General features: G+C 52.2%; 1 protein-coding gene across 1 annotated transcript in view; it reads right to left on the minus strand.

Annotated features, from left to right (window-relative positions):
* LOC149351268 (uncharacterized) overlaps positions 1–21,990 on the minus strand; it is a 26,256-nt gene continuing 4,266 nt past the window's right edge. Inside the window, exons 2-4 of the mRNA XM_089580556.1 lie at positions 6,043–6,234; positions 4,417–4,542; positions 1–3,105 (exon numbers count right to left, since the gene is read on the minus strand). Of these exons, the coding sequence (XP_089436682.1) occupies positions 3,031–3,105; positions 4,417–4,542; positions 6,043–6,234 (393 nt within the window). The 3' untranslated portion in view covers positions 1–3,030. The remainder of the gene's footprint in view (positions 3,106–4,416; positions 4,543–6,042; positions 6,235–21,990) is intronic.

Consider the following 21,990-nt stretch of genomic DNA (forward strand, 5'->3'; position numbering starts at 1 on the left):
TGGCAGATAACACGTCATAGTTTATTAGGCACATCGGCGATACATGAAAGGTTGACGAAAGCTTGTACAATGTTCGCACCCTACACTGCGGGCGCTAATCGTGAATGCGTCGATTACTTGTTCGCTGCACGCACACAACTAAAAATATACACGTAGCCAACGCGCTTCTTGCTGTGGCGGTGGTGGCGGAAAGGGGGGGGGGGGGGGGGGAAGGGGACACGGAGGAGGAGAGGACGAAGGGCGACTCACGACACAGCGACTTCAAAAAATGGAACGTACAGCAAGGCTTATTGCGCAGCCCATTAAGATAATCACACTTAATCACGCTTTAAATAACTGCCGCCGAAGTGTATACTGGGCTTCTGAAAGACAGCTGGGAAAGAAAGGGTCGCCAGCCTGATTGTCAAGCTCAGCGGGGAATAGCAGCTTTGTGCTCGTCCTCTCAGCAAAACAGGACAACTTCATCGCCCACATTCATTATATTGCTTTCCAGTTGGTTACGTTAATTGTTTTTTTCGAAGACATCTGTTTTACTTTTTCTCCCTCGCATGCTTAAAGGGATGCACATAATTTGCAAAATATCACATTGAATGCATGCATTGGTTTTTTGCCTTAATCGTCAAAATGTGAACGATTTTTTTCGTTCCATATTTTACTTAATAGTTGCAATCCATCACATCTTTCTGTTGTGTGATGCCATAAAATTCCCTTCAAAAATCCCACACTCTCTAAGGTCCACACGTTTCAAGCGAAGTGTGCGCTGTATAGACTTCGGCGGCAGTGTTTAGACGTTTCGTCCTTTTAATGGCAATAAATTCCCCAAAACATATTTTCGTAACGCCATTATGAATACAGTCGCTTGTGCGCCAGTTTTTCGTAAAAGGCCTGATCTAAAAAATAACCGAGTAGTGATGTATTCGGCTTAAGTACGCGTTTCTAAGATGAATAAATAATCAGCATAGTCACCATGACAAAATGAAGACGCATTACACTCGAAAAGCAAAAACAAATATACCTTGGTGGTGAGATATTAACGTATTTTGAACCACGTAAGAACCTAATGTGAAAGGTTAATTTATACCTGCGGTCACTTGACTTCAGCCTTATCGAGGCCCATCGAATTTGAGCTCGTTGGTCTGCCTGCCACAAAACATTGCGTAACATAAACAAGAGCCAACACGGCAATAGAATGAACTACAGCGACTGTGTCCAATGTACAAAACAAGTGGATTATCGAAAGCCGCCACCAACGAGGCAGTGTTAGCTTAAAACGTGGACGGATTTTGAAAGCCTGGTCTGCGGCCAAGCATGCGAGTTTCATCGTTTACTTAAAGAAAACGTAAATGTTGAGAAAAAAATTCCCACGACTGAAATCTAACCATTATAAGAAAGGCTGTACAGTCGCCTCCGAAGGGCGTTCTGTATAGCGACCTTTTTCTTTCCTTCCCCAGGACGTCGTTTGGCAAAAGGCACGACATTTGGTACGTTCTGCTTGGTCACATGAACAACGTCTGCAAGTGGACGCCGGTTTTAGGCATTCATGGTCATGCAGGCACACGCCATACAGGTAGACAAATATTTCTTTTGCAAAAAAAAAAAAGTGAACAAAACGTGCGACTCAGCCTGCTCTTGCAGCGTTTGACGCATACACAGCGCACGCGCCCCAGCCGGCCCAGATAGGTTTCATCACGTTTGCGCGCTGCCGTCAGAGTTGTTTTTCTCTGCCTGGATGTAAGTCGTTATCTCCGGCCATTTATTCCAGACCGTAGCGACTCGCGCTCGTCTCTTTTCCGGTGAATGGCCGCCATTGTTTCCGCGCGATTACAGCTGCAATCCCGCTACAGCGCGGCTTGCCGAACGAACGAAAGGTCTGAAAAGCGTTTCGTTCACCTCCGACGTGCGACATCCCGCGAGTGCCGGTGAAGGACAGTGCAATCGAAACTTCGGCGAGGAAAATACGCAGAAAAAGAAACGCGGTACCCTGGGGAAAATGCCAAACAGGGCCCTGTGATTTCGAAGGAAGCGTTATTACGTACGCTAAATAACAATGAGCTCAGAAGAATCCAGAGAGAGCAAAAAAAAAAAATAGCAGGCCAAAAGTCCCGACACCAAACACATCACAACCGGTACTATGGTTACTTTTAACTGATGAGTGTGAGTGAAATTCACACGGAATATAAATTCAAATTAATTGAAATACAAGAGAACAAGAGAAAAAAAAGCCACCGGTGGTGACCGCGCACACAACCTCCGCACGTGACTCAAATTTAACCCTTCAGTGCTTCTCCGAAGAGACGCGAATCAACTGCCGCCTCGCGCATCATCATGTAGGAATCAATGTATTACTAGGGTTTCCTTTCTGGCGCATTACTTTACTATGCCATGGCCATCCTACCTTCGGCCTCCTGAAATGCATATAAAGAATGTCGCTGACCGCCTGAATCTACAACAATGTCTACTGATTGAGTGTTTAGCATAGAGAAAGGTGCATACAAATTTGGCACGATGTAGTTTCTCGCAAAAAAAAAAACAAAAAAAAACAAGATAGAATTTTCTGTCGCTCTGGACTGCACCATAAGATCGGTAGTTTTAAATCGTAACTTTACTCAGCTACCTTGAAAATGACTTCTCTGTTTTTCTTTGTACCAAAGCTCGCATCTTGAATCTGGCAGTGATTACCAAAACACGGCATGATGTGCGCGCGGGCGACTCAGTACGTCGAGGCAAGCCCGAAGAACCTTCTCCATTAAGCGCGACGAAAAAAAAAAGAAAAAGAAGGATACCGAATGGCCCGCGGGCATTACATTACAGTCTACACAGTGCCGTCACAAACTTGTGCGCAAAGAATGAGCTCTATAAGTACAAACGGTACATGAAGCATTCAACGAAAGAACTCCACCCCGCTCGCGGGCACAGAGCAACAGTGATGCCGAGATGAGTATGAGTGAACAGAGAGCGGCTAGTGCGTTTAACGTCAAAGCCAACAGAAGCTCGTGGTAGTCGGGCCAGGCCCAGCCACACCGAGCGCGGTCAGCCCAGCCGGAAAATTCGGACCGACAGGATGGCGCCGATCAGGTACAGGGCCCCGTTCATGATGCCGAACACCTGCGAGGCGAAGGCGCACCGTCAGTGACAGCTACGTAGCGAGAGAGGAACGCGAAACAGCCCGGCTGCCCCGTGCGCTGAGGGAAATTCTGCCATAGCCACAGTACTCTTACGTTTGCTCGATCGCGTTCCGTTCAGTTTTATTTTTTTTCCTGCGTTGGGTGGCTGGCTTGGAAGAGCCGTGATGTTCCATGCCTTAACCGAAAATACCCCTCAGTTAGACCCAAAAATCCTCATCTCTGGCTCCTTTTCCATGCAGCTCTGCAGTTAAAAAAAAAAAAGTGGAACAATTTCGGTTCTTAAAATTCCCCGGAACTCCGTAAATTCCCTTTTGGCGAAATTTCACTCCTAAAATTTCCTGAGAAAAGGGGAAAAAAATATCTGAAGGAAACACCACTGTGGCAGACGCACCACACACACACACACACACACACACACACACACACACACACACACACACACACACACACACACACACACACACACACACACACACACACACACACACACACACACACACACACACACACACACACACACACACACACACACACACACACACACACACACACACACACACACACACACACACACACACACACACACACACACACACACACACACACACACACACACACACACACACACACACACACACACACACACACACACACACACACACACACACACACACACACACACACACACACACACACACACACACACACACACACACACACACACACACACACACACACACACACACACACACACACACACACACACACACACACACACACACACACACACACACACACACACACACACACACACACACACACACACACACACACACACACACACACACACACACACACACACACACACACACACACACACACACACACACACACACACACACACACACACACACACACACACACACACACACACACACACACACACACACACACACACACACACACACACACACACACACACACACAAAAAAAAAAGAAATTCAAGGTAGCGTTTATAACTCACAAAAAAAAATGTAACGAAACGCAATTAAGGCACTTTTAACAAGATATGACGGACTCCGCACTGACGCCAGCGACCGGTGACATAATTCTGAAGGACGCCACGCGAACTACTACTAGCGAAAACTCTGAACAGCGCTAAAGCAGGGAACACTGAAAGCGAACGCTTAACCGAATGGACGTGAGTGGAGATAGTTTACACAACTCCCGAAGTGCAGTGTCCGAGTTCACTGGTATGTGTCCAGAGCGCTGGGCGGTGGCACAAACTTACAGCTGCCGCTATGCGTGCGTCGTACGCCTCCCCTCGGAAGCGGCGGTCGTAGTCGAGGGTTTTGGTCAGCAGCGTGATCCCCGCCGCCAGGTACAGGGCGCAAGCCACCACGTGGAACAGAATCTCCTGCGAAGGCGAAAAATTAATTGCATGGCAGCTGCAACCAAGTCACTACATGAATTCCCCAACATTGGCTGCAGACAGACGCGAAGTGCATGATCACGCCGCGTTCCATCGCATCTGGCCATATTTTAAGTTACAATATTCGTGAACTACATGCAGACCATGCAAGCAAGCAACTAGTGCGAATGTAAACAGTTCAAAACCTCGAAATATCGCTAAAGCTGTGGTCTGTCGTGCTGCGCACATCGCCTCGAATACGGCAAAACAAACGCGCAGGTCCACGACTGGCCTAAAACCTGCAGCACATTTCAGTTCAGAGGGGGGTTAGCAGCTAACAGAGACCGGTCTAGACACGGGTACGGGCTGTGAAGAAAGCCTGGTTCATTGGAGGTAGTTGGTGTTGCATCAGACAAACAGAACTCTTCGCACGGCATACTTAGGCCGGTAAAAATTAAATATACCTTTTATTTTCCAGACAGTTTTGCAGTGGCTAGTACACTGAAAAATTAACATGAAAACTAACACACGACTAAGCATTCAGGGGAGGTTCCGCTGGTACTTCTCGGTTTAGTAAACACAATACAGCTGCATTTAGGGATTCTCTGCGGGACAACCACCATCACAACTGTAAAATAACAACTCAAGCATTTCTTTCAATATATTTGATGGGAATTCCTGCAACTAACCATATTTTTGGAAGCCCCAGACTTAATCCCCAAAGCCTTAGGCTCTCGCGCGCTTGGGCATTCCACGGATGTAGTGCGCGCGTGAGTAGCTCGTTTATACGTGGACGGGGACAGACGCAGGTGTTCAGACTGCGGCGCTCTTCAAGCTCTAAACGGCTTCAGCGCGCTAAAGGTTCTGCAGGGCGGGCTGCAAGAAGGGAAGGTTCAGATAACCAGAAGGAAAGCGTGCTGCGGCCAGTGCGCACGCTTTCGGATTTGCATCTCTGCAAGCATTTGATCCATTCCTATACATCAGATCACCGCATGCACCGCGGACTATATGCGCTGATGATAATATTGAGCATTAGAGGAGTTGGATGTGCATGGTTATCAAACTAATGATGTTTTATGGGGCTACGAGGGACGCCGTGGAGATGGGCTCCGGATAATTTCGACCACCTGGGGTTCTTTGACGCGAAGTGACATCGCACAGTACACGGGCCTCTAGAATTTCTCCTCCAAAGAAATTCGACGGCCGCAGCCGGGATCGAACCCGCGTCTTTCGGGTCAGCAGCCGAGCACCATAACCACTGAGCCACCGCGGCGGCGCACAGTACACGGGTCTCTAGCATTTCGCCTTCATCGAAATGCGACCGCCGCAGCCAAGTCTTTCGGCTCAGCAGCCGAGCACCTGAGCCACCGCGGCGGCTTTCCAAACTAAAAGACACTGTCTAAAAGGAAACAAGTGAGGTGCCGCGCCTAGTCACTCCTTCCCTCTTTTCCCGTTTCACGCACTGCTTCCGGTTTCGGGACTCAACGGCCGAGGCGGCCCACTCACGAAGGAGGTGCGCGAGAGCAGCGATGACGAGGTGAAGGACCAGCACGAGGAGACGAGCAGTAGGAACGTGCACAGCAGGCACCCGAAGGCGGTCAGGAGGAAGTACAGCTCGTGGCCCGGCATGCCGAACAAGTCCACGTTGCCGTGCTTGGTGTAGTGCAGCATCAGGCCCAGGCAGATGGCCCCGAATACCTGCGGTGAGCACACGTGGTGTAGCATACATTTGGTACAGTGACTTCCGCTCACATGATGGGATTCACTAGCGGTAACATGTGGTTTGTTTTATTTTTTTTTTCCTTCCCTGTTCCCGCCCTATCAGAATGCAAACAACTTAGGAGAGGCATCCCCCTCTAGAGAGTGTTCTTGCTTTTTGCGTTGCATACTCGGCACAAAACCCATACAAGCTGCCTATACGAACGTTTCTTCAGACCCAAGCGCGAGGTACAACACAAAAGCTGAACACTGCTGCGGGTAACTCAGCTCAAAGCACGGGCATACCCTTTAGTTTTCTCGATTAGATTGAAAAATTTTAATGCTCAGGTACTCTCCACGGCTACTTTGTCTTCGCATAATTTCTTATTGCGTTCAATCTTCTCCGATCGTCTTCAGTAAATAACCGGAACGTCTTCCAAGAGGGACTGTTCCCAACAATAACCTTTCACCGAAGTCAGCATACTCCATGCTTGCCAGCGCAAATTATTTCAGATGCCGGCGTCAGAGATACGGCAATATTGTGATTTTTAAAAAGGCCGTGACATGAAATTTTAGTGATCGACGGGATACGCGGCGTTGGTAGCAGTGACATCATTGACGCAACAGCTCGATCTGCATTTAGAAATCTGGACTCTGCAATCTATTGCCAAAGGCGGACGCTGCAAGGCAGCTTCATTTTCTTTTATACGATGTCACGCTTCCCCACAACACGCCGAGGATTTCGCGAGCAGTCGTTTACGCATTACTGACCCTTCCCCTGCGACTGCAGTTACCGCGCAGGTTGCAAGAAAACGTTTCTGGGCCAGATGAGGCTGAGAGTGACCGTCACGAACGCGTACACGTTCCGGGTTGGGACTGCTGAACACTTCATGTGCGAATGCCGCCAGTGTGAAGATACCGCCGTGAACGTCCTCTGTCTGATTTGGCATAAGTCAGGGGTCTTTCATGGGCAGTATTACACTGACTGACACTCGATCGGCCGTTTACGGCAGCCAAGATTCCTGGACCGTGTGTTCAAGTGGCATTGATGATGAGGGTGAATTTTACTGGCGCAAGGGCAGCTTTGGCCAAAGAGCGGCATGGCACAAGGTGTTTTAATTCGAAAGCGTTACTATAGTCCCATTAGGAGAAAACCCGGCGGGGTGTGCACTCGCAGATAGTACAGAAAATCCCAGCGATGGCAAGAGGAACAGGGTGACGCCATCAAGATGCCGTAGGACGCACATAGCAAGCCGAGCACCGCCACTTCGGGCAATTATACATATGTCGTTCGTCTATATACTGTATATACCCATACTGGTTGACCTCAATGTGGCGCCAGTTTTCCCGACTACAATCGTACCGAAATTGCGACGAAACCGTTTGTCGCACAGCGCTGCGGGTGGTGTCATGCGAAGTCTCGTTGCGTATAGGATACTTCCTTTAGTTAAGGTGGAGGCTAGCTCTCGACAGGTATTCGAACTGAGTGACCAAGTGTTTCACTCGGATTCAGAGTTTGTGGAATCAGCGTTCGGAGGCACGTCTTCGTTTTATTTCTCAGTGCGCAACCCGCGCCGAGGTCGAACGCTCATAACGACACATTGTTTCCTCCTTCACAGGAGGTAAGCAACCTTAAGTGCCCTCGGAATTTTTTCCCGTCTACTCTACAGTCGGATACAACTCAAGAACGAAGCGGCAGATGCCCCTCAAAGGAGGCCTTCCAGCCAATGGCGTCGACCACTTCTCATGACGCCGTGGTTAATCCGATTAAGCCATCTGTCAACCCCTGCGATTTCACACTAGCAGGCCACGACGTCATGAGGATCAGTCGACGATACAGCAGAGGACCTTCGAGGGGCATTTGCCGCTTCATTTTTGAGTTGTATACGACCACAGGTGGGTTCATAGGCCAATTTTTCAAGCATTTCACTCCAGAATAGCCAAGCACCAGGCCCGAGGAAAGCTTGTACTCATTGTATCACCGGTGGGTACCCGGCGGCAATGGGTATCGAACCCAACATCCCAAGCAGAACAGGACTGGAAAGCCGCTTCTTGGGCATTTGAAAGCGACAGGGTTTGTTTTGAGTGACGTGCATGGCTTTTATACCCTTTCTTCCATCATTATTTCCCTTCATGACACTTCCCCATGTGTGGGGTAACCAACCGGGCGTACGACTGCTCATTCCTCTCTCTTCCTCCTCCTCCTCCTCCTTGGGAGCTGCGACGGATATTCGCAGGCTGACAATACACCTCGGCTTGTTCACAGGGTGTCGACTGGGTTCGGGAGCTCGCTTAATGAAGTGATACACTTCCAGTGATGCCATTGAGGTGATGTCATGTATCGGATGCGGCTAATGCCGTCCAAAATTTAATTACGCTGCAAAGGCAGCCCCACCCTGTCTAGAAGTGCGAAAACGCCCTCCAGCGACAGACACCGCGCAGTTACCGATAGCGAAGAGCATCCACCCACCGCCAGGAGCAATCATTGGCCTAGTATATAGCAGGCGCCTGTGATATTGTCGCGATACATGTTGCTCTGGAGGGTGTCTGATAAGAAAAAGAAACACATGTCGCATTCTCGCACACATATCAATGTCCTCTCGAAACTGACGCCCTCAAACACGTTGATCCTAAAAATAAAGCGCCGCTCGTACACCTTTTAGCATTACCGATGTTTTAAATAAAACGCGAGAGACAACACCGCACAGAAACACGTATTCACAGATCCCTAGGCATGTGAAGTCTAGTACTGCATACTGCATAATGGTCTAACTCCTTATTTTGTTCAGCAAGCAGACAGCGTCAGGGGTACCCTAAGTACACACGAACGAAAGGCACAGGAAAAACCTTCAAAAGAGGCTTTCGAATTCAGCGTATTGGTTAAGATAATCAGGTCGGAGAGCAGCTGCTGCAAAAGGCTGGGAAAACGCTCTGCTCCGAACAATAAATCCATTCGCGGCATTGAGGGCCCGCTCCAAACGAGCCGCATTCCGCACACAGAATTTGTTCAAAACGTGGAGTGGCTCAGGAAATCGTTGAAGAGGCTGCAGTAAGAAGAAATGTTTTGTCAAACTAATAACGCGAATACAGTAGTACAGATAAGTGTCGACAGCTACGAAACACGCTCCAGGCACAACCGTCTGTTCTTGAAGGAGTCAGCATCCGCTTGGTGATTCACCTGGCGGAATTCCTGCATCGCACGCTCACAATTTGTACCAAATTTTTTCTATGAAAGGACACTTCGTAAGCATGTCGCCGCGAGAGGTGCATACAGCTCTGATGTACGAATATGCGGTTATTTTCATAATAAATGTGCGCACTTTCCATCGTCTGTTTTGCGCACTTGTTTCACGGGTCACTACCCTGCGAGTTTTCAGAGGGCACACGCTGACAGCATCTAAGAAACAAGCAAAAAGGAAGCACCCTTCAAGAAAACAAGTTGCCGCCAGCACTCTAAAACTCCGCACTGCCGATGTACGGAGGTATCGGTTATCGCTACTCGAGCAGCTTATCCAGCAAGCAAGCTTCGAATGGACAGCTCGAGTTCCCTGTAACGAGGCCCTTCCCGGAATACATATCTTTGCACGGCTGCTTGTATCGAGGCCCGGAGGAGGTATAGCGTCCGCTATCCAGAGGGACAGTTATCGTTCTAGCAGTTGGGTACGCTGTGCTGCGAACAGTTTTCTTGGCACGCGCAGCTTTCCATTTTTTTTAAGCCTGCAGGGCAGTCATCTAAGCAGCAAAACTACAGCTAACGCTACAGAACTTTAGCATAGAGGAGATGTGCTGCCGTAGACGTATATCGACCCAGCCGGGTGCCTCTTGCGCATGCGCAACGGCATGTCGCCCGTTATGCTAAAGCTCTGTACTGACAACAGCGCAGTGGGCGAAAGCTGGCAGGCGACCGCGTCAACCAGAAGTGCACATGGGCAACAAGGAAGTTCGTCCACGAAACTTCTCCCTGTGGCATGCATGCAGTGGCGATCACGATCAGAGGGAACGCCTATTAAGTGACTGAGTCAGAGAACAGCACTCATTTCACAGCTCTGCTTTCGGGTGAAAAAGTAGCCAACAAGGCGCCTTTGGCAGATTATGGAATAAACAGTTAACTTTGTCGGCGTTTACTCCTCACTCGAAGCTCAATATGCGCTTGGATACCGATAATCGGGAACTCGCTGCTAAGCCTGATCACGATAGCTGCACTCAACGCGCGAGTGCGGTCAAGCGTCGGTTGGCAACCCGGTGGCGCACCTCACATGCGCGACGTCGCCGGCGACGCTTGCGCAACGAGCCGGGCCCGCAGCCAGCCGTAGCATTCAAGGTTGCCAGCGGCACGCCGTCGCGCGCACCACCAGCCCGCCCACGACACCGGCAGCGCGTGCTAACAATAGACGTGACGAACCACGTTGCCACCACGCTTTCGATTAAAAGTTGCCGTAGCAACAGCCTGGTCGCCCCCAACAACCCGCGCGCAGGCAGTGCGGCGCGCGCCCGGCGACGGAACCAACGGCTCGGACGGTCATGCATGGAGAGCCGACGACGCCGATTAAGCCGAGCCCGGGAAGCGCGGGCGAGAATGACAGCAGGGGGAGGCTTCGCGACGTTGCATAAGCGAAAACAGGGCCAGCCCGAGAGAGCGGGAAGCGAGCGCATTGCGCGGTGTTGCAAACGGCGGTACGTGTGCCCCCGCCGTCCGCGTACCGCATCGTCTCCGTCTCTGTATTGCGAGGCACGCGCGCGACAGCGAGGAAAGTAAAATGAGAAAAGTGGAATCAGCCCCTGTAGCTGTAGCTGTAGCTGAACGATTACGGCACCGGAAACACCATGCGGCCGAATATTGAGCGTGACTGCTGCATATGAGTAACTCGCTACACATTTCCCTCGTTGGTATAGCTCACCGCTATTTATACCCTATAGACCCCGCCCCGACAGACGGCACCGGTGCGCCTTCTTTATGCCAAGATTCCTGCCATTTGATATTGCGGACAAGTTTCATAGTACACCGCGTATAAAAGTGCTTTCGACAACTGAGGTGAAGAGCTCCGCAAACAGAGGAAGCTCATGCGCCCTGCGCGAACCAGAGAGTCTCTGTCGAGAGGAGGATCATCGATAACGCACGCCATCATTAAAGAACAGAATGCTGTCCGCGCAGTCTCAGGACGAGAACAACCATAAACCGGGGCTGAAAAATAGCGTTTTCCTTTCTTTCTTGCACAGCACGCGAACTAAGCGGCCAATGAACCTGAAAGCAGTACCTGTTTAGAAACCCCAGATGACACCATGCTGACAGTTTCTATCAGTAGGTTACCCTTGGAAACAGACACGTTCGCTTTTGCATTCGACGCCAGATAGATTTCACCACAATCCACAGTCATGTCATGGAAGCCAGCCGCGAAAGGGAAAGATAAGAAGGAGATAGTTACTGATGAAGGTATAGTGATGATTTAAATTAAACGAGCTTCGAAGGGGAATTGTCATTCCTTCGTTATATCCATATTTCGTTATAACGATGCTCGACTTTGGCCCTTAATTGTATTGAGCGCCTTTTCGAGCGTTCTCACATACACAAGTTTTCAACTAATCGCGCCGACCCAACGAGTAAAAAAAAAGCTTGTTCGTGGGCAGCTAGCTGGTTCGCGGGTCAATCGTTCTGCGGGCCGAAAGGAGCGGGTGTTCTATTTGAGCAGAAGGGTGGCGGAAGCGGCGGGGACGAGAAGCCAAATGAGCGCGTTTTCCGGATTCCGCCAGTGGACGAGCGTGGCTCATTCGCTCGCGAGCTGGTTCCTTCGGAGTTTCCTCCGCAACGCGCCCGGCCTAATGCGCCCGTGCACGGCCTTACAAACGAGACCGCGCGAGCACCCCGCGGAGGATCGATCCTTGACCCGGTCAGAGGACACACCACACTTTTCGAGAAAGAGGCGAAAAAGGGAAAGGAAGTGCCCCGATGGCCGCCTCACGCAGCCAGCACGCACTGCGACGACGCGCAGAACGCGGAACCAGACCGACATGTCCATGAATGGCGCTTACGCGACGCCGTGGCTGGCCAGCTGCCCGTACGAACACAGCCTCGCGGACAATGCGCACATCCGCGCGGTAAGTGCTCTCTCTGGTCGGTCGCTCGGGGAAAAGGCGTTGGAACACCGAAGAAGGGGATCGGGGGAGGAGAGGCTGACGATGCCGAAGCTTGGACAGGCGCTCGCCACAGTCGAAGCAATGCATTGTTCTGTCGTACAGGCCTGGAGCCCAGCTCCACCGCGTGTATAAATATACACTGAAAGGCAATGCCCTGAGCTTTCTTTTCGGCGGTGAGGGACATTTCGCCCGCCCCCGCTGGACACAAAGAAGGTTAGAGCGTCCGATTCAGCGCGCCCTTCACGATTACATTGGCCGCAGCTCGGTTTAGGAGCTGCGAAAGACGACAGTCGAGAATAACAAGCGCATTTCAACGACTCAGTTATAAGCTGCCATGTTCTCGGCACTGCCACGACGCAAAATATCTCTGCATGCGTTCTCGCTGCTGACCTCAGGTAAGCGGCAAGGCAGTGTTGGCGGCAGCGCATCTATTCGAAAAAGTTGCAGGCGCATCCTGTTCCGATGCATTTGAAAACAACTGCATGAAAAAGCAAGCAGCAACAGCAGCATACAGCCCAACAGGAAGGAATCAAATTTCGAGCCTTATCCTGATGAGCCCAAGGGATCTTACTGATTTCAAGAAAGAAAGGACTTGTTGGTACCCGGGCCGTACTTACGTGCAGTGCGCAGAAAAGTGCGGGGGAGGGGGAAGGTAGGAGAAAACGAGACCGAAGAAAACGACTGGCTTCAGCCCCTCTCGAGAGGACACCGAGTGTAGGATTTTACACGTTCAGGTAGCCACGCTGGCAGCTTAGTACAAGTTGCATGAACACCCCTGCGCATTGCTGGTTACACTCTCGGACATCGCGCGCGGGAAGGGTCCTCGTTATCGGCGCACAAGAACAGGCTTGCGATACAGTTACTACCAATTCAACCATACGCAACGTTAGTCGCAACATTAGTGCGCACTTTTTTTTTTCGACGAAGAAAGTTCTAAAGATGCAATGCGCGAAGGGATTTTTCATAAACCCTCATTTGTTACATTAGTTTTTAATTGCGCACTTCCCAATGCGCACAATTAATGTCCAATATGTGAACATCCCGATGACCCAGATATCCCAGTCATTCGAAATACATATTAAGATTGAATTTAAAAACTACGGCACTCATAATGAAACACGCTGTCTCGGTTATGACTTGGTTACGACTAGGTGGTGCCAAATAGAACAGCCTTTGCAAAACGTATAACACCCCGAGATGTTTCGCTCGAAGCCGTGCAGTGACTTGAAAGTTCTGAGCTCCACAGCGCCGAGGACGACAGCTCCCCTCACCTCTGAGGAATCCGGAAAGCTGAAGATTCAGATAAATACACACTGCATGACCCTGAGGCAAACCCGGTGCTCTGCATACTATCCTTCACAAAGGCTCTGCATTACGAGAACTGAAGAGAGGCCAGCGCTGCAACCCCGGCTGCGGTGGCAAGTAGATTACGTAGGCGGTGTAATTACAAGATGGGTACCCAAGTCCTTATTTTGTTAATCCTGCTCCGTCGTGAGCCCTACGCTGCGTCTAGCCTTGCAGTTGTGCTCCACGGCTGGTCAGGCTGCACGCCACAACTGCACGGCCGGCTGAGAAGCCCCCACACGCCGGCGCAGAACAAAGGCATCTGAAGTGCGGCAATTATTCCGGACATTCACGCGGTCTGCGCAACGACAGAAAACCATTCTGCAGACGAAAGGACTGCGAACAGCGCGTGCAAAATGTTCGCGAGCGTCAGGAATTCTCGCGCATTATTTTCTAGTTGCTGGCACGTGGGCCCGCGGGTGCCGCTGACGGTGTCACTGCGCAGCTTTCAGCGGTCAGCTCCACTGGTTGCGGAGACCTACATCGCCCGCGTGTCCGCAGGCGGGCGGCAAAGCGAGACACATTCGTAACGGGCGACGTGACCGTGTTCCCTGCACCTCAGGGCCCATCCCACGTCCCACAGAGGCCGGGCAGCTCCGGTGGAATAAAACGGCCGACCGTAAGCGCCGGCCATTGAGGTCAATTACCATCACCCCCCTCCCTCCCCCTCCTCCGGCCTCTCTTTAGGCAAGTCGCTTACGCGGAAAATGGAACCGTTTTACGTCTCCCGGCGGAGTAATTGATTACCGCTGACAAGTCATTCAGCGGGACCTGAGCTGGTAGAGCCGTCGAGCTTCCGGGGGACGGAACCAACGAGGCGTTCGCGGCACGCGCTCCGAGCCTACCGGGCCTTTATGCGGGCGTTCGTACCCCAGGGGCGTGCGCTAGCCTGACCAATATTGCTGAAGAAAAAAAAAATGAAATAGTGGGGCTCTCATGTGTAGAACAGGTTTCGAGGCACTCTTACCGAGGGAATGCTTTGAGGACGAGCTTCGTTATTCGCGCACACACAGTTTCCTCCTGCAAGCGTCACGCACAACGCGGCCGAAACCGGGAGAGAAAATGTTGACTCGAAGTACTAAACGTCCCGAATGATGCAAGATCGAATTCTCGTTCGCAAAACGGTGCAAAGAATCGCCTTTCCTTCCTCTTTTCCTCGGTGTCGCAACGTCGCCTGTAAGATGTAGGACTAAATGTTGTAACAGGAATAACCTCGTTAGCGCCCAGCATGTGTGCGGACAGTACCGAGTTTGTTCATTAATTTTTCTTCTCACTTAGAATTCTGCCACAAGCAAGGACGCGAAAAGTACCATACATATATGTGGCTCTGCATCGCCGCACAAACAGTACAAGAAAAAAAAAATTTTTTCTCGGATATTTCGTGACAGACGCACATAGTAGTGGTGTAAACGATGTCGAGTGCGTCGCTACCTAGTTCATTCGTGGAGAAAGAGAGGGGGGGAACGAGAAGGCCGGGAGGCGAGAGGCCGAGCGGACTGTGCCCTTTCCCAGAGGTGAGTACGAAGATTTTTTGCGCTGTCGTACAGCGGCCTGTTTGCGCACGGAGCGACCCCGCCCACTGAATATAGAAGAGGAGCCCGGCCGGAGGCGCGACGATGGAAGCGGCGACGGATGTTTTCCAGTGAAGCTATACCGTCGGAGACTGCGCGAGCCTCCAAGGCCTGTTTATTCTGGAAGAAGAACAAGCCGCGCCGGATGCGCCGCTCTCTTTTGGTAACGGCGTCAGGCACCGCGCCCTCAGCCTGCCCGCGTGCCGGACACCCGACTCCGCGGTGACTCGCCGGCGTTGCCGCAGCCTGCGCTAGGGCCCGCGAGGGGCAGGAGCCTTTACACACTGACGCACTCGCTCGGCAAAACACTAATAGACACGCTGGCAGGGCCCTTATTCTTTCTTTCCTTCGGGGAGGGCCGAAAATGCATCAGTCGAAGAAAATGTTTTCGCACCACACAAGTTAGCCAAAGCCTCGCAGAGGCGTTCAGAGTTCCCTTGTGTATTGTTCTTAATTTGAGTGAAAAGCGGCTAAGTGGATAGCGGCACTATACTAGAGGCATTTCAGATTTTGCGTCTGTTGTTGGACGTCACGCCTTTGAATCTTAGTACTGTCCCAGGGACGCCGACAATTTCGTGGTGTCACCCCTCTCACACTATGACTGAGCCACACAGGCAATAGAGAATAGGAAAGATACGGGTGGCGCTGCGCGCACAAAATAGAAAAGGCTGGGTACTAGAAAACGGTCTCTCCGTGTTAACCACAACGGCGCGCTGGGCGTTATGTCCCGAATAGGGAGTTAGTAGAATAGGTCAAACCCTATCGATTAGGGAGATATGGGAACAGTGAGGCGCCAGGCAGCATGCGCAGAACAATAACTCCCTTCGGGTTATTGTCCTGCGCACGCTCACTGGAACCCCGCAATTCTATCTCCCTAACCGGGAGGGTTGTCCTATTCTAAAACTCCCCAATATCAAGCTACCGCAACAATCTGGCTACGCGCGGAATGTATCGGACTCTAGTCTACGAGAAGACCTGCAGCATCCAAGACCTCGTCTGCATCCAAGAAACCCGAACATGATTTATGTGACTAAGACGGGCTGTGACATTCGTTGAGCCTTACCTTTTGGACAAAAAAATGTTTCTTCTGTGGATATGATACGGTGGCATAATGGTGAAAATTAGCACTTATAGCCATCCAGCGTGTAAATTTCTGAAGCCTCTTCATATATATCACTGTGATTAAGAAATACGCATAGATTCTGTGTGTAGTAAAGAGCAAACAAAATGGCACTCATCAGTGTCCTGTTGTTTGTTCAGTTTAGTTTAATCCCTCACTCGTTTAGCATATTCCCGGTAGCGTCAGAAGAAAGCTACTACAACTACCACCTTACGCATAAACACAAAAAGACTTCACCGCTATGTTTGCGAATTGCGCAATCAAGCATTGCAAACGAAGGTGAAGAATAAACTATGTGAGCAAAAACAGCCCACACTGTACCAAACTTCGACTATAAGCATAAACATGCAGGGCGAATTATATGCGCACTGGACATTTTGAGCGCAACGAATGTTCTATCTGCACTGCGAACACCCGGGGCACGTAATGCCGCGAAAAACGCAAACCGCAAACGCCGCAAACCGCAAACGCAAACCGGCCTCGAAACGCAAATCGCGCGCTTTTGATAGAGCGCGGACGTGTTTATGGAATAGACTGTTTAAAAAAAGGGAGCCCAAAGAAACTGTGCATCCAAACAAACGACTTTTCGTTTTCTTTAGGTAAGCCCCCCCCCCCCCCCCCCCCTTTTTTTTTTTCTCAAGGGAAAGAGTAAAACCAGAAAAAAAAACAGCCCAATGACGGAAACAGCAGCCTCTTTGTTCTTTTTTCCGCACGCGCTGAAAACAAACGATGGAACAAAGAACTCTTAGTCACAAGGGAATGTCCTTTCCTGACACCCCCTCGACATTAAAGAATGAGAGCGCCACGGCGGCTGGTCGTAACAAAGCCGCTTCGAGCTTCCCTGCAGAGCACCGAAGTATTGTCAGTTCACGCGCAGCGCCCAAAGCGGACCAAACGGGGCTGCTCCGATTTCACGGAGCCCTGACCGGGGAAGCCAGAATGAGCGGCGGTGGACGCGGGTCGGCCAGCGGGGAAAGTCCCCGGCCGACTCGCGGTCACCGCCACAGCACAGGCGCTGCCCCACGCGGGGCCCGCCCCTCTCGGGGGCCCCAGAAAGGAAAGAGCGCCGCTCACGGTCTCGGAGACGCGCAGCAGGCCGGGGATGCTGCAGCAGTCCTCATTCTTGACGCTGATCCTGGTCACGGTGCGTGTGTGCGACATGTCGGCGGCTGGTGGTCTCTTCTCAGTGGCGTCCTGGGTACGGAGTCTGCGACCTGGGTCGGTTGCTGCCGATGCCGAGAGCGAAAACGCTCGTGAGCGACGAACAAAACACTGCGCCCACTTCCGCAAGCAGGTCCGGTATGGAGCGGCAGGCGCGAGGAGGCGACGCGGCAACGCCTCGCCCGGTGCGTGCCCTCCTCTCCCTCAGCGGGCATTTCGCAAGGGGCGGCCATTCAAGGGATGAGTGCGCGTTTTTGCTTTCCCACCCCGGGGGCCCCCTTCCTCCCGTATACGGCGCAAGAAGGTCAAACGTCGGAGGAGACCCGTGCATACGCGGCTTGCGAAACTCGGCGCTATGTCGCCTCCTCGCCCGCTCAGAGGGGGCGGAATGAGCTACGCTTATTGTTTCTGCTTCGCAGAAGAGCGCCCCACGTCGGCGCCATGCCTTTTCGCCGTTTGCACGGGCCGCGGGCCTGACAGCGCCCGCCCGGACATCTGCGGCGCACCTGGCACGGAGGCCTCGGGCCCGCGCGACGCCGTCGAGACCCACTCGGCGGGCATCTGTCTGCGCCTCCGCGACGGTTCCCGCGCCAGCCAAGATGGAGGGCTGGGAGCTGCAGTGAGACACCGCTGGTCACGAAGACAACACCTGGCAGCGTCTGCTATGGCTAGCGTTTCCTACGTTCGGGTGTGCGACCTGTTGACAGCAGCCTAGTGCAGAGACTCCGGGGTTTCCGCTGTGAACCACATTCACAACAGGTCAGGCTCGTTATAGGTACCTCGAAGCGCTGAGAAAAGGTGTTCGCAGCCACGGCGGTTAATATTAAGCTAAAGCAGGAAAGCTGGAACGACGCCTTTAACATTTCCAGGTATTTGGGACAAATTATTACGAAGCCTGGAGAAGACAAGGTTATTCCACAAGCCTACGGTACCTCTCCCCGAGCCAACGAGTGCGTATTCAAATATGGGCTTGAGGTTCTTTTCTACGAGCGATAAAAGGGGGGGTCAGTGGTTTAGAGGAGCCTGTTCCATTTCACATAAAGCAACGTGTGTGGCATGTGACAACCGAAGTCTTAAATGTGGTGACTTCCTATGTCTGCTGGCCTGGCATCTTCGTTGCCAAGCGTCTAAGAGCATTCTAATTTGCTGAAAGGGGATGCAAAAAGTATTTTAACGATACCAGGGTGCTTTTACCATACTGCTAAAATAGGCCTCGGTTAGACTCGAAGAACTTTGATGGGTAATTTTTTGACGAAATAAAAGTGATGGGATCAAGATGCTGCTGTCGCTGATCCACGTTCTTTTTGTATGCTTAATACCGAAGCGGTGTGCCGTCACCCTGTGGAAGTGCCCAAGTTGATGATGTTTTCGCCCGCTATGCCAGTAATGCTGTAAACGTGAATGGGCAAAAGAGAAATACATATTTGCTTCCCACTATAAAGTCAAGCTTAGCGGTGTCTCGCTTTCGCTTCTGTGTCAGTCCTAGCATCAAGCTACTTTCTGCGATGAAAGAATAATAGCTACCAGCCCAATCATACGTTTCGGCCTCAGGTGAATCGACGTCCTCGCCCTATCGTTGTCGACACTGCCATTGCGGTTCTTTATAGCAGATCTGTACCTGCAGCACGCAGTAGCTGCTTTGCTCGTCGTGCGGTATCCAAATTCAACTTATCGCTGCTCACAAAACGATAATTTCGTTCCCACTTTAAATGGCATGCAAACGCATTGCTAGGCGATTACATATACGTTATACCTTCATGACCGCTTTCCTTACTTTGTCTTTCCCTTCTAAGATACTTTCTTTTCACCTTGGACCTTGTGCTATTGTTCACTGGAAATCCCAAGCTCTTATCTCCCTCGCTTTCGTTTCACGAAGAAAAAAAAAGGAAATGCGGCCCCCATTCGTGCTAGAAATTTGCGCGCGAAGTCCCACGCTCAGTCTCATTTCGACGCGTGATCTCTCGACCTTTCCTTCCAAAACATGAGCGCTCCTTCCGCGAAGCGAGAACAGAGAAACAAAGAGGAGCAGAAGCATTTGCCCCGTCGGTGCGGTTCGCTCCGAGAGAAGTTTCCCAACGACCCGCGTTGGAGTTCGCCGAGATCCCAGTGGCAACAACCGGGGCCGCGGCCGTATCGACCGCCCGGCACAGCGCATGCAGTGCGCCCTCCCCAAAGGGGAAGCGCGATGCCTGCAGGGCGTCGGCCCGTCCCCCGCATGGATTCGCCGGGAGGGCGCGGTGCGCGAGCGGCTACGAGCGGCCATCGCGATGCTGCCTGCGCGGCCTCACTGGCCACACCTGCTGCTGTCAGCCCGTTCCGGAACGACGTGCGCGCTTTTTTGTGCATTTGTTTTCCTCTTCCGCTCGCGCCTCGGTTCTCGCGCGGGCCCGCTGCTGTTCCGCGTTGCGGATCGCGCCTCCTCCCTTGACCTTTCGCTCCGCTCTCAAGGACAGTGGAGCACGCACGTCCCCCCTGACGCCTTCCATCGCGTAACGAATGGATGACGAAGAGCGAAGCGTCATCGCCGCGGCGACGCTTCGGGATACGATGCGGACACGGAGTGGCCCGCGAGGCGCGTAGTCCGAGGTGCCTCCCTGGACGGCAGATGCTGCTCGAAAGACGCGGAAACCTTCCAGGGTGGCTCGAGTGCGCGGACACTGTGTGCGTATGTCGTGTGATCTCGAGTGGCGCTCTCCAGTTTTAGGCGCTACAGTTCCGCGCGAGATCCCGGCTGCGATGCGCGTAGCTACGCCAAGCGTGAAAATAAAAAAAATCGAAAGGCAGACGCCAGCTAGCTATGTCAGCGGCAGCTGGCTGCCGCAACATCAGCGTTGTACTTTTTTAATTACTTATCACCTTGCAGCCTTTTCAAGATTCTCACGCACGCGCACGCACGCAGAGCAGTGCAATACGCACATTTTTTTTATTGCTGTTCTTTGTTACGAACACGCTGAATCTTTCTCAAATCTAGTCATGAAAACTACGCAACGATGCAGTACACGTGCCCCCGTCACGCAGCAAGCATCACCGTACGTATTACATCGGCGAGGCACTCGTTCTTGAAGACCGACCTGTGTCGCTCCAATTAGGCCGCCGCTGCTGGCGTGATAAGGTGGAAGAAGAAAGCGCACAGTATCCGGGGCAGCTTGGCGCTTCTGAGTCACACAGTGAACGGGAGAAAAGCAGCGCGCAGTCGTGGGCCGAACAGCCTTGAGCCACTTTTCCCTGCACAGTCAGCGGGCAAATAACGGGACAGTGCGCAATCGACCGAACGCGTTAGCCGTGAAAACAGAACAGCAACTGGCGGCACTGTCTCGCGAAAATGTGCAATTGGAAGTTGCTGCAAGGTGCCGAAGAAGGGTGGTGCTGATCAGAGCGTTTTTTTTTTAAATTTAATTCGTGCACCGGAGTCAGTCAGTTGGTCCTCATCATTTCCGATTGAGCTGCCCAAGAGGTCACTAAGGAATACCGAGTCAGTATGGGCGCGCGGTGAGGGCCTCGGCATGGGCGCGCGGTGAGGGCCTCGGCGTCTGTCTGTCTGCCTGCGGGATGCTCAACATACGCCGCCAAGTTTCGGCCCTCCACGACCGGGACCGGCGCGGGGCAGGCGCTTCCCGGGTAAGGGTCGCTGGAGCCGCGCCCGAAGTTGCGCACGCTCGGCATCACCCACGCGCGGACGCGCGTAGTCGGAGCGCGTGGGAAGCGCGGGAGGTGACGGCAGCGCCGGCTCTGCTGCGCTCGCCCGCCGTTCCTCGAGAGTCGGTCGCCAGCGAGAGCGAAAACGCGGCCCAGCGAGACCGTTGCAGAACGCCCACGCTGAGAGTGTGGCTGAATAGCAGTAACAATTACAACAAACTATGATTAGGATAACCCGCCCAGTGACCGGAGAGTCGACAGTCGTCGCGCATATCTGTTGCCAGCGCAGTATAAACGAAACGGCGAGCGCGGTCGGATGCAATGGACGAGAGTAATGCGGCTCAGCACCCCGCGCAGCCAGCCTACCCCGAACGAGGGCGTCAATCACTACGCGGCTCCCCTGCCCTCTCCCGGCCTGTCAGTTTCGGTATAAACAGGGCATCAGCGCCACGGTGCCTGTTTGTATCGATTGCAGCTCGCGATAACAGCGAGAGGAAGGCGATCCTCGCTTGCAACTGCACGAGGAGCGAGGCCAGTGAGGCGCGCCTTCGCTCTCCCCATACACCAGCAGCAGTTCGTACACAGTCGTGCCTCGTTGATGCGACCCCCGTTTATATGAACGACTCGAATTATGGACAATTTTGGGGTTTGGTACCAAACTTTTCCAATTCATTTACGCCTCGTTAACATGGAAACTCGCTGTCTGGACAACGGACAGATGGAATAAGCACAAAGCCCATTGGGGCCCATGCATTTTTGCCGCGTAAATACCAACAGCGAGGAGAAAAAATC

Source organism: Amblyomma mixtum, chromosome 3 (genome assembly GCF_055824585.1).
Source record: "Amblyomma mixtum isolate Tamu chromosome 3, ASM5582458v1, whole genome shotgun sequence".
NCBI lineage: Eukaryota > Metazoa > Arthropoda > Arachnida > Ixodida > Ixodidae > Amblyomma > Amblyomma mixtum.